Source organism: Cucurbita maxima, unplaced genomic scaffold (assembly GCF_002738345.1).
Source record: "Cucurbita maxima cultivar Rimu unplaced genomic scaffold, Cmax_1.0 Cma_Scf00010, whole genome shotgun sequence".
Lineage (NCBI taxonomy): Eukaryota > Viridiplantae > Streptophyta > Magnoliopsida > Cucurbitales > Cucurbitaceae > Cucurbita > Cucurbita maxima.
This window is the reverse complement of record NW_019272026.1, coordinates 3,222,929-3,233,972: the sequence shown is the minus strand read 5'-3', so window position 1 is coordinate 3,233,972 and position 11,044 is coordinate 3,222,929. Positions and strand designations below refer to the sequence as shown.

The window sequence follows — 11,044 nt, the reverse complement described above, 5'->3', positions numbered from 1 at the left end:
TTTTTTTTTTTTTTTTTTTTTTTTTTTTTTTTTTTTTTTTTTTTTTTTTTACATTGGCTAGTTTATGTTTATGATTGATGAAATTAATCTGTGTGTTTTGCAGACAGTATTTTGTGCATGTTGATGATACCGTTCCTCAGAAGGTTAGCCTTTTCTTAGACCTCAACTTTCGTTTTAATGGAGTTTGGATGTTAAATTGATTAATCTTAAACTTTGGGGATTTGTGACAAAATTCTTTGAGAGTTTGTGTATCTAAGATGATCCGATAAATGATACATCCCTTAGTTTATTGCACCGCTAGTAAATATTGTCCGCTTTGACTCGTTATGTATCGTCGTTAGCCTCACGGTTTAAAAAACGTGTCTACTAGGGAGAGATTTCCACACCTCATATCTTCTGTGCCCCCGAGTAACAAGACTTGTGGAGTATTGGTATATGAAGATGATTATATTTGTTTTCTTTGCTTCTGTAGGTTGTTGTTCACAAGAATAGTCCAAGAGGAATACATTTTAGACGAGCTGGCCCTCGCCAACGGGTAAGCTCTGTCTCCATTCCTTTCACTATCTGTGCATGATTTCTAATATCAGCTTTTAGTTATTGAGTTGTTATGGCTTGTTGTTCAGATATACTTTAAGGCAGACGAGGTTCACGCTTGCATTGTGACATGTGGGGGTCTTTGCCCTGGACTCAACACTGTGATTAGGGAACTAGTTTGTGGCTTATACAATATGTATGGAGTCAAGAAGGTTCTGGGCATTGAAGTAAGTGATTGCCTTAAGCCAGTGATTGATTTACTATAGCTGTTGGTTAAATAGGGACCAATGCTGAAAGTGACTTGCAGGGTGGATATAGAGGTTTCTATTCTAAGAATACCATTCATTTAACTCCAAAGTTTGTGAATGATATCCATAAACGCGGTGGAACTGTCCTTGGGACATCACGAGGTGGCCACGATACCTCAAAAATAGTTGACAGCATTCAAGATCGTGGCATCAATCAGGTGTGAACACTATCATTATGCAATTTTGGTGGAAAAGTAGATTCTTGGACCTAAGTTCATTGCTATTCTTTCTGCAGGTTTATATAATTGGTGGAGATGGAACGCAGAGGGGAGCATCTGCTATATATGAGGTAACATTGGGAAGGATATTCTCGTTTTTCTTTTTTCTTGATGCAAAACGCAGATAATTTTGATCTCGAGTGGCTTAGCCCCACTTTTCGTTATATATGGTTCTTACGGGAAATAAATGATTATTTGTACCTCAGGAGGTCAGAAGAAGAGGGCTCAAAGTTGCAGTTGTTGGTATCCCGAAAACCATTGATAACGACATCCCGGTACGTTGTTCATGTTCCAACACTGACTATTGTGGTAAATTAGATTGTTACTGGATTTAAGTGGATTTTGCCTGTTGCTGATGCAGATCATTGACAAGTCCTTTGGCTTTGACTCTGCCGTTGAGGAGGCTCAGCGTGCTATAAATGCAGCCCATGTCGAATCTGAAAGTATGGAGAATGGTATAGGGCTTGTGAAATTGATGGGTCGCTATTGTGGTAAGACTGTGGCATTGTTGTGTTTTCTTTTCCCACATGATCTCCCATTGCATGGCTCGGGTCGCTATAGCATTTACGATCAGTAGAACTTCTAGAACGTATCAAAGCCGAAGTTTTATTTTGCTTTCGTGGTGATGAGTGCAGGGTTCATAGCGATGTATGCAACTCTTGCGAGCAGGGACGTCGACTGTTGCTTAATTCCAGAGTCGCCCTTTTATCTTGAAGGACCCGGTGGACTTTACGAATACATATCAAGATGTCTGAAAGACAACGGCCACATGGTCATTGTCATTGCAGAAGGAGCTGGGCAGGAGTTGCTGTCTGGAAGCATTGATTCTGACAAGCTAGATGCTTCTGGAAATAAGCTTCTTCAAGATGTTGGGCTATGGATATCACAGAAAATCAAGGTTGGCTTGCAATGTGCTTTGTTCCTTTTAGTTAGATCTGTAGTACGAAGCGACTATTATAGTATGAGCCTCTACGACTCGATCATTTTTCTACGACTCGATCATATATAGTATTAAGGTTCTCTTGCTTCTACGACTCGATCATACGGTACTGAGAATTTCATTTTTCTTTCTGCAGGATCATTTTTCGAAAGCACATAAGATGACCATAAACCTCAAATATATTGGTAAGTTTGAATCAAGCATATCTCAAGGCCATTGTTTATTTTATTGGACTATATATGACAGACGAATAATATTATTCCTCGGACAGATCCGACGTATATGATCCGAGCTATCCCAAGTAATGCCTCGGACAATGTTTACTGCACTCTACTTGCTCAAAGTGCTATACATGGAGCAATGGCTGGCTATACTGGCTATACGAGCGGGCTTGTTAACGGAAGACAGACATACATTCCCTTCTACGTAAGACCCCGACCCTGATTCCAAACACGACCCCCTTGCATAGAATCACAGAATAAATACACGACATACATGCATCACACACATTTGATTGACTACTTATTACAAAGTGATGTTTTACATGTTACGCTAAGGTGAAGGTTGAAACGAACTAAACCACCCCTAGTCGGTCGGTCGGTCGTTCAGTCTCACATTTTCTTCTGCTATTAGAAATTGTAGGCATTGGTCAAGTTAGGGAGGTTTGGGTTTGTTGCCATTGACACTGATTTAATTCTTCTTGCTTCATTCCATGTGCATATGAAACAACCGTCATCGGTCCATGGTTGTCGGGCGGAGTAAACATTCATTCATTAAGCTCTGCATCGAATGTTACTAACTCTGATTTGGTCAATCTGCAGAGAATCACAGAGAAACAGAACAAGGTGGTGATAACTGATAGAATGTGGGCAAGGCTTCTATCATCGACGAACCAGCCAAGCTTTCTGATTCCGAAAGACGCAGTAGCCGAGGAGTTGAAAGAGGAAGAAACGACGAACAAGTTAGACAACAACAACAATAACACCAACAACATCGAGGACGAGACAATGAGCAAGCCTAGTGTAATGTAGCTCAGCTCACATATGTGAAGAAATTGAAAGATGGGTCGTAGTGTAAGGCAAGGTAAGGGTGTTTCAGTCCTTAACCAGGTGCGAAGAAGCTGTTGTTCATGGAGTTTGATGTAGTCTAATTATAGAGTCCCTTCCCCTCCCCCTCCCATGGTCTTGGTTTTTTTAGGATTACATCTTTTGTTAATTTTTATTATATATTAAAAATAATAGTTGGTGTCATCCTTTGGTCTTTAGATGAATTGAATTACTGCTGTATGCAATTTTTCCAAAAATAAAATATTTCAGTTTTGTCTAATTTATGCGTTCTAGAATCCGCGTCTTAGTAATTTTAATGTACTCTAGATTGCATGTTTAGAATCATTTGAGGTAGACATGATCAAATTTTGCTTGTGGAATGATTCAAATTTCAAACAAGTATTCTTATGTTGAGATGCTCCGTCAATAAGTTAATTTGGATCTTATTTTTCTTAAAGTGATTATTTATCACATTTTCATATTTATATTTGCCTTGTCGTGATTAATTCCTCGATTTCTAGTGTGATATCAAGTGAGGATCATAGACTTCGTTGATGTCGTCGTTTCAAGCTTCATACTCTATCGTATCGAAATCTGACTAACCCCTCTTTGCAAACTCATCCGCTTACACTTTAGCATATGTGTACCTTTATATGGTCGTAATTAGCTCACCCAAAAATTGAAAATAATATCAATTTTTGCTTAAGTTTTCCAACTTTTATAAAAATTAAGTAATAAAGCTTAATTTTTATAAACTTAATTTTAAAAAGCATAAAACAATAAACAAAATAGTTATTATAAAAAAAAGTACTGTTTTTAAATAAAAAAAAATGGTTGCATTTTATACCTAAATATTTATTTATGTTGTAATTTACTTAAAATCAAATTTATATGAACAAAATGAGAGAAAAAGAGAATAAATTTCAATTATATTACTTAATTTTAAATATTAGATTTTAATTAACTTATGATTCTATAGGTAAGAAATATCTTATATCTTAAAAATATTTTATTATAGCAGTTATATATTTTAATGTATATTGAACTTTAGAGACTATAATATTATAAAATTAAAAGTACAAAAATAAAAAATGGGGCAAATTGCACAATCAATAAAGTTAAGGGTGCTTGTTGCAATTTTTGTTTGAAAATTATTTTGCCAGCCAGCCTTTTTTTTTTTTTTTTTTTTTTTTAAATTTTGAAAAAAGAAAAAAAATAATAACATTCCCGAGTTTTCTTCCTCGCGCGATCGATTTAGGCTTTTGTTTTTCGTCTGCGCGAGTTTCATCGAGTTTGTGAAAGGCAAAATGGGGATCAGATTCATTCTGATGGTGAACAAGCAGGGCCAAACCCGCCTCGCTCAGTATTACGAAAATCTTACCCTCGAGGAACGTCGAGCTCTTGAGGGTGAAATCGTTCGCAAATGCCTCGCTCGTAACGAACAACAGGTAAGTTTGGATTCTCGTACCTAGATCTCAATCCAATACCTCTGAATTTCTCCTCTGTATCATGTGAATCGATGAATTGTTTTTGAATTTCTGTTGATCTGTAAATTTAATGCAAATTAGGGGAGAATCAGCTGTAGTTGGCCCTAGGTACATGTTGACTGTATTGTCCCTAAAAATTATCATTCATAGTGGTTTGTTTGCACATGCAGCATTTATCCAGTTTTCCTTACGCTAGTGATGATTTTACGCAAGTCTACGGTATGATTTTCAGTTACTCTGATGAATAATAGGAAGTTTCTTAAGCCAATGACCACCAAATACTTTGATGTCTAATCATCCATTTCTTGCCCTGGAATAAAATTCACAACAGGAAGTAATGTTAAGGAAAGAAATCGATAAAGGTTTTCCTGGTTACCTCTAACAAGCAACCAACAAGGCAAGTCCTATGCTCTCCATTGGTTGGAGTGGGGAACGAAACATTCCTTGTAAGGGTGCAGAAACCTCTCCCAAGTGGAAGCATTTTAAAATCTTGAGGGAAATTCCAGAAAGGAAAGTCTAAAGAGGACAATATCTTAACGGTGTGGAAACCTCTCCCTAGTAAATGTGTTTTAAAACCTTAAGGGGAAGCTCGGAAGAGAACCCAAAAAAGACAATGGTGGTTTTGGACTATTACACCATGTGTCTTATGGCCATTTTAATTATAAAGTGATACTGTATGCTGCTGCTCTTTCCTTGCTTTAGTTGAAAAGATTAATCGTGCACAACATTTAGGAATCTACATATGAATATTAGTGCTGTCCGTATAATTTCTTGGAATCCTAACATGTGTTCTATTTTTTGTCCTCTCCCCGATTAGCCAATTTTAGTGCAATTATCGGTTTTTGATTGCATCTAGCATCTATCTTCACTTATAATATTTTCTTTGTGAACAGTGTTCCTTTGTCGAGCATCGCAACTATAAGATTGTATATAGGCGATATGCATCTCTATTTTTCCTGGTTGGAGTTGACAACGATGAAGTGAGTTAATTTCTACATTTTCTACTATTGATAATTAATTTATGCTCGCATAGTTTCCTTTTGCCTGCAAATGATTAGTATATCATCTTGGAACGATATGCTTCGTAACAAAATAAGTTTATTATGGCCCATTTTGTGGAATTTATCGGATATGCTTAACACACATTTCTATTATGCATGTGCTTATTTGCTATGAATATGTTAGGCCCCCAGTTGTGAATACATACTCGAAGTTAGCTATCGAAGTTAGCTATAGTTGTATATGGATGTTAGGGGGATGTGTAGTACGGTAGTCCATCGTAGGTGTATGTCTGGCTGCTGTGTTTGGGAAGGGTTTATTAACAGCTTAGTATTCGGGTAGAAGGTAGGAAGTATTTTGTAATAAAACAGTGTTCTAGGAAGAGATTAACAACCCTCTCGAATAGGCTGGGTGTTTTGGCTATTTTGTAACGTTTTCCTACTCTTATTATCAATTCAAATAGTAAGGAAGTTGGATCCTTGCAGCAGAATATCAATGAGAGAGCTTCTGGATGGCAGTATCAGAGAGCTTCTATGGCTCCTATATTAGCACCTGCTCTAATAAAATGCTTTGATTGGTTAAGTTTTCTTTTGATTCCTCTCTCAAACATTTCCTTTCCATTTCTTGATATTCCAATGTTGCAGAATGAACTCGCAATTTTGGAATTCATTCACCTGTTGGTTGAAACCATGGACCGCCATTTCGGGAATGTGGTAAGCCCTCGTGTTCGATCTGAGATTATGTCTTCCGAACTTCAATTGCTTTTTCGTTTCTTTTGGGAGTTCATATCCTATATGAGTTTCCTTTTCATCTATCAACGAAAAAAAACTTTTTCTAGTTCAAAAGAAATCTGAGATTATGAGTTCTGAATGATGTTTCCTTCATGGATTTTACTGAATTGCCCGATTGACTTGCAGTGCGAGCTAGATATAATGTTTCATCTTGAGAAAGCACATTTCATGCTGGAAGAGATGGTGATGAATGGGTGTATTGTAGAAACAAGCAAGTCAAACATTTTATCCCCAATACAACTGATGGAGAAATCATCATGAAAAATCTACGAATTGTAATGTTTGGTGCAAAATCTTTGCTGTCGTTATACTGTACGTACTCCATTAAAGCTATCGACGTGATGTTAATGAATTTATTTGATTGTGCTCTGTTCAGCCACTTGGTAAAATGCATGTGATAGATCTGAACATCAATCCAAGCCCCTATTGAAGTTTAATCCATTAACTTGTAGAGTTTCTCAAATTGATTTTTACAACTTCTAGGTTTTAGGCTGCTTGGTTAATGATTTGATAGTACAATTTTTAATACCAGGGTTTCAATCAGAGATAGTTCTTTTATGTTGATGAGAATAGGTTTGTCTCTGAACGATTCTTTTTCAGTTAATAACTTATTTTTGTTCATTTTTTCGTTAATAATTTTAATAAAAATTAAAAAATTATAATAATGTTGAATTTCACCACTCTCTTTCTAATATTATATCCTTAGATATTTAAAAAGTCAATTAATTAAATGACATTATTCATATATTTTATAACATAACAAGCTTTCATTTTCATCTTTAATCATATTTCTACATAAATTGTAATTTTATTTATAAGAAACTTATAATTTAGTCTATGAAATTTTAAAAATTAAAATTTTATCGATAAAATCTTATAAATAAATTTCAGATTCACACTATAAACTAATCCACATTTAAAAATAATATATATTTAATGATGTGTTCTTAATTTTTTTATATAATAATTAATTATTGTTACGGTCAAACACATAGGAGAAAAACAATTAAATTTTTAATTTGCTTTGGTGGGACGCAATTTCTTCCGTTACATTTAGCGAAAAAAAGAAAGAAAAAGAAAAAAAGAACTCATTTAATGTGGAGAAATGAGATAATAATACAAGAAAAATGAAGCTTATTCATTCAAATGTGTCATCCGTCGCCGGCCGGCGGTAGGCATCGTTAATTATATCTGGTCACCATCGGAGGTTTTCCGGGAAGTACTGCAAATCCCAATAATTTACACCATTTAGTCCCCAAAAATATTTGAAAAATAAAATAAAAAAGGCACAGGATTTTACCTTGTTAATTAGGGAAACATAATATGGTTTAACTTTTTCCACGTCAACAAGTTCTTTGCTCTTACTGTAGAGATCATACTTGCTGAAGTTCCATAAATATATAATTAGTTCATAATCACTCCAATTATCTTGGATTAAAACAGTAATTATCTTTTAAAAATAATTACTTGAATATATGGAGCCACTTCAAATTCTGGGCATCCTCCTCGTTCATTAAGTGTTTGTAAGCTCCAGCTTTATGTAAGGCTGCAGGAAAATGAATTCTTTTTAGTTTCAATTCTTTTTTGTTTTAATTTTGAATTTTATTTGCTTACGATAAAAGGAGTGGTATCTGATTATGAACAACCCAGCCGAAGGCAAAGTGGAGCCATTTTCTTTAGCCACCTGCAAAATTTACATCACAAATCATTGTTAAACAAACAGAGCTTCGAAAATCAAAGCTTTACCAGAAAAGGGGCACAAAGAATGGATTTGGTACCAAATACATATAATCATCATGGCCCCATGATATCATAACATTATCAAGTCCGCAGCCTTCGGTGTAAATCCCATTTTTGGTGTTATAAGCTGGATTCTCCGAATCAGGATTCTCCTTGAAATACTGAAATTAAAACCCAAATAAATTAGTTTTATTGTTCGTAATTTGAAGGAAAGAAATCTCGAATTTACAGAATTATGAACTACCTTGTGATGAACAATGGAGCTATCAAAAGCGCAGCCAAGAGGGTGTGTATCACCTGCAAGAACAAAACAGGGGAAGATGGATTTGAGTGTTGCTGGGAAAGAAAATGACAGAAAAATTATGGGGTTTTGTTGTTTGTTCTTACCCACAACAGCCCATTGAGGAAGCCCACCAAAGCTGGGAAGAAGAAGCACTTTTCCAAGATCTAAAAACAGAGCATATCGTTACAAAGTGAAATAGAGAGAAAACAGAGTCGAAGGAAATTTGATGGTATAATACCATGGATGAGCGCAGTCAAATGCAGCCAATCTTCATCAGGATAATCCTTTCGAATGGCTTCAGCAGTCTGCAACAAATGCTGAATTTGGGGTTCATCCAAATCAGGATCGCTATCATCAACCACATCGTTCAGAAGCTCACAGCATTCCCAGATACTCATTTCCACTCGATCCATTTTCTTGTACGTTTCTCTCATCTTCTTCACGTAATCGTACGTTTGATGAATATGATTCTGTTTATAAAATTCCTCCACTCCCTTTTGCCTCTCGCTTTCCGCTTCGTAATCTCTGAAAGAATGCCCGAAGGCATTCATTTCCAGTGCTACAAATCCCTCCTCCGCCGCTTCCGTTCCATTTGGTACCACAAATCCGCCGTCCAACACCAATTCATTCGGCTCTATAATGCCAAGCTTCTTCTCTTCCACTTCTGCAAATACAAGAACATTTCGAACCCTCAAGAATTCGCTGCAAATTCAAATGTTTATGAAAAGTAAATGGTGAAGAACAAGAAGATGTTACCAAAGCGAGGCTGCTCGATGAGAATCGTCATGTTCTTCACAAGAATCAAAGAATCCAAAAGAACGGAATATGAATGAGATTCGGAGTGAGGAGAATTGGTGGAGGGGGTTTCTTTATACTCACCAAGCTGTCCTTTCCATGACAATTTGAAACTTTTGGAGTCCTTAAATGTAAACAATTTTTTTATTCTTTTTTCTTTGTCTTTATTTTCAAGATATTATTATTTTTTTTTTAATTTACCTCGTAAAATATGGTTAGATGATCGATCGGGCAGCACAAAAATAATGAATAAATCTTTGTGAATGTTTGATTAATCCACAGTGTGAAAGTTATCTTATTTATAATCAAATAAATTACGAGAATATGAAAATAGTAACCTATGATAATAAGGCAAATATTAGATATTTATCTTATAATAAAATATCAAATATAATATATAGGGGAAACTATAATTTATTACTAAATATCCTTAACAATCTTAAAAACCATTTTGAACCAATCTCTTCACTGCAAGATCGTGGTTGATTCTCGACCATATTTACCGTAATCCACATATCCAAAATCTTGTTTTTATATTTTTTTTTTACCATGGTTTAAAAAAAATTAAAAATAAAGTTATGAAATAATGAAATTGAGTAAATTTTCACATTTTTTATTTTAAAAAAACTGTAGGAATGTCCTGAACTGCAAAACAAGAAATTGAAAGGGAAAGGATGAGTCAGCAATACGTGGATACAAATCGGATAAGTCTGGGGACAGTAACAGAAATCATACGCTTTGACGCGACATCTACTCATTGCTGACTAATCTTGTTTGACCTTCTTCTTTTTAAACTAGTTGCTGAGCTGTATTCTGCCAATTCCCCACCTTTCCTAGCTGTTCGATTGACTACATTCTTGGAGCTTTCAATCGACGTCCAGGATTTTGCCACCTCATTTCTATTTATTTTTTATCAACTTGTTAAATGTCAACTTTCAAGGTAGATATTTATGTGCAAAAATACCAACCGACCTTATCTATGTCGAGCGTTTTTTCTATAATAAAAAATAAAAAACACTCGTAGATATTCATTCATCCTTTATTTATTTATTTTATTTAATAAAGGAAAGATTTGAATATCTAATTTATTGGTTCAAAATTAATTAATAAAGATATTTCGTACCCTTTCGAGAGAGGAGATTTTCTCGAGGCCTCTATCTCTATTATATTTGTACATTATTACTTTATTTGTTTATGCATCAATTTATTTTATTTTAATAAAGTAAAAATATTAAATCAATTATTACATTTAAATTATATTTAAATCGATGTAAAAAAAGTGGCAGATGTAATTAATATTGTTTATTATTTATATCACCTCTCTACCCTCAAATTTATTTATTTTTATTATTATTTTAGCTTTTTAATTGAGTAGGTGGAAAACCTACACCATGGGTATTTTCGTCTTTTTCTTTTTTTTTGTAAAGTCCAATGCTTTTAGCCCTTTTGAAGTTGGGCTATTTTAATTTTGGTATTTGTCAGGTTGATGAAGATGTACAGAGGCATCAAATTAGGCCCAATCCAAATCTGACTGCAAAAACGTGGCCCATTACCATTTATAGGCCCAATCCAAATCTTCCAAATCTGACTGCAAAACGTGGCCCATTATAATTTATAGGCCCAATTGAGTAGGCCCAAAGTCTAAAAGTTATTGGTCCATTGGCTGGCCCTGTTTTAATTGTCTATATAATCTCATCCGACCATAGCCCTAACTCCTGATTGCAATCTCCTCTGCGGCTTGTCATCGGACGTTAAGCACCAGGAAGGTACCGAAGCAAGCAATTTGCCATGGGTAAGCGAAACCCTAACTTTTCATATCGCGACCTTCGATCATTCAAAGTGTATTTAGTTTTTTTTTTTTTTTTTTTTTTTTTTTTTTTTTTTTTTTTTTTTTTTTTTTTTT

At 34.9% G+C, this 11,044-nt stretch overlaps 4 protein-coding genes across 5 annotated transcripts in view; 3 read left to right on the top strand and 1 right to left on the bottom strand.

Moving 5' to 3' along the window:
• Window positions 1–3,323, top strand: part of LOC111485178 (ATP-dependent 6-phosphofructokinase 3-like) — a 4,353-nt gene extending 1,030 nt beyond the window's left edge. Inside the window, exons 3-13 of the mRNA XM_023131936.1 lie at window positions 104–143; window positions 473–535; window positions 624–761; window positions 842–1,000; window positions 1,078–1,131; window positions 1,267–1,335; window positions 1,422–1,551; window positions 1,696–1,958; window positions 2,137–2,185; window positions 2,272–2,426; window positions 2,822–3,323. Coding sequence (XP_022987704.1) covers window positions 104–143; window positions 473–535; window positions 624–761; window positions 842–1,000; window positions 1,078–1,131; window positions 1,267–1,335; window positions 1,422–1,551; window positions 1,696–1,958; window positions 2,137–2,185; window positions 2,272–2,426; window positions 2,822–3,031 — 1,330 coding nt within the window. The 3' untranslated portion in view covers window positions 3,032–3,323. The remainder of the gene's footprint in view (window positions 1–103; window positions 144–472; window positions 536–623; window positions 762–841; window positions 1,001–1,077; window positions 1,132–1,266; window positions 1,336–1,421; window positions 1,552–1,695; window positions 1,959–2,136; window positions 2,186–2,271; window positions 2,427–2,821) is intronic.
• Window positions 3,324–4,248: 925 nt separating this feature from the next.
• Window positions 4,249–6,733, top strand: LOC111485299 (AP-4 complex subunit sigma). Its single transcript, XM_023132126.1, has 4 exons — window positions 4,249–4,494; window positions 5,427–5,513; window positions 6,177–6,245; window positions 6,450–6,733. Exons 1-4 carry the CDS (start codon window positions 4,354–4,356, stop codon window positions 6,582–6,584), a joined length of 432 nt encoding a protein of 143 aa, XP_022987894.1. The 5' UTR covers window positions 4,249–4,353; the 3' UTR covers window positions 6,585–6,733.
• A 614-nt stretch (window positions 6,734–7,347) lies between these two features.
• Window positions 7,348–11,044, bottom strand: part of LOC111485296 (inositol oxygenase 2-like) — a 20,048-nt gene continuing 16,351 nt past the window's right edge. Inside the window, exons 3-11 of one of the 2 annotated variants that reach the window (XM_023132122.1) lie at window positions 9,103–9,243; window positions 8,585–9,010; window positions 8,451–8,510; window positions 8,308–8,360; window positions 8,102–8,224; window positions 7,938–8,007; window positions 7,791–7,869; window positions 7,624–7,705; window positions 7,348–7,545 (exon numbers count right to left, since the gene is read on the bottom strand). In XM_023132122.1, coding sequence (XP_022987890.1) covers window positions 7,519–7,545; window positions 7,624–7,705; window positions 7,791–7,869; window positions 7,938–8,007; window positions 8,102–8,224; window positions 8,308–8,360; window positions 8,451–8,510; window positions 8,585–9,010; window positions 9,103–9,133 — 951 coding nt within the window. In that variant the 5' untranslated portion in view covers window positions 9,134–9,243 and the 3' untranslated portion in view covers window positions 7,348–7,518. Of the gene's footprint in view, window positions 7,546–7,623; window positions 7,706–7,790; window positions 7,870–7,937; window positions 8,008–8,101; window positions 8,225–8,307; window positions 8,361–8,450; window positions 8,511–8,584; window positions 9,011–9,102; window positions 9,251–11,044 lie in introns of both variants that reach the window. The other variant, XM_023132121.1, reaches the window with a different exon arrangement.
• LOC111485322 (40S ribosomal protein S30) overlaps window positions 10,855–11,044 on the top strand; it is a 1,394-nt gene continuing 1,204 nt past the window's right edge. Inside the window, exon 1 of the mRNA XM_023132152.1 lies at window positions 10,855–10,933. Coding sequence (XP_022987920.1) covers window positions 10,930–10,933 — 4 coding nt within the window. The 5' untranslated portion in view covers window positions 10,855–10,929. The remainder of the gene's footprint in view (window positions 10,934–11,044) is intronic.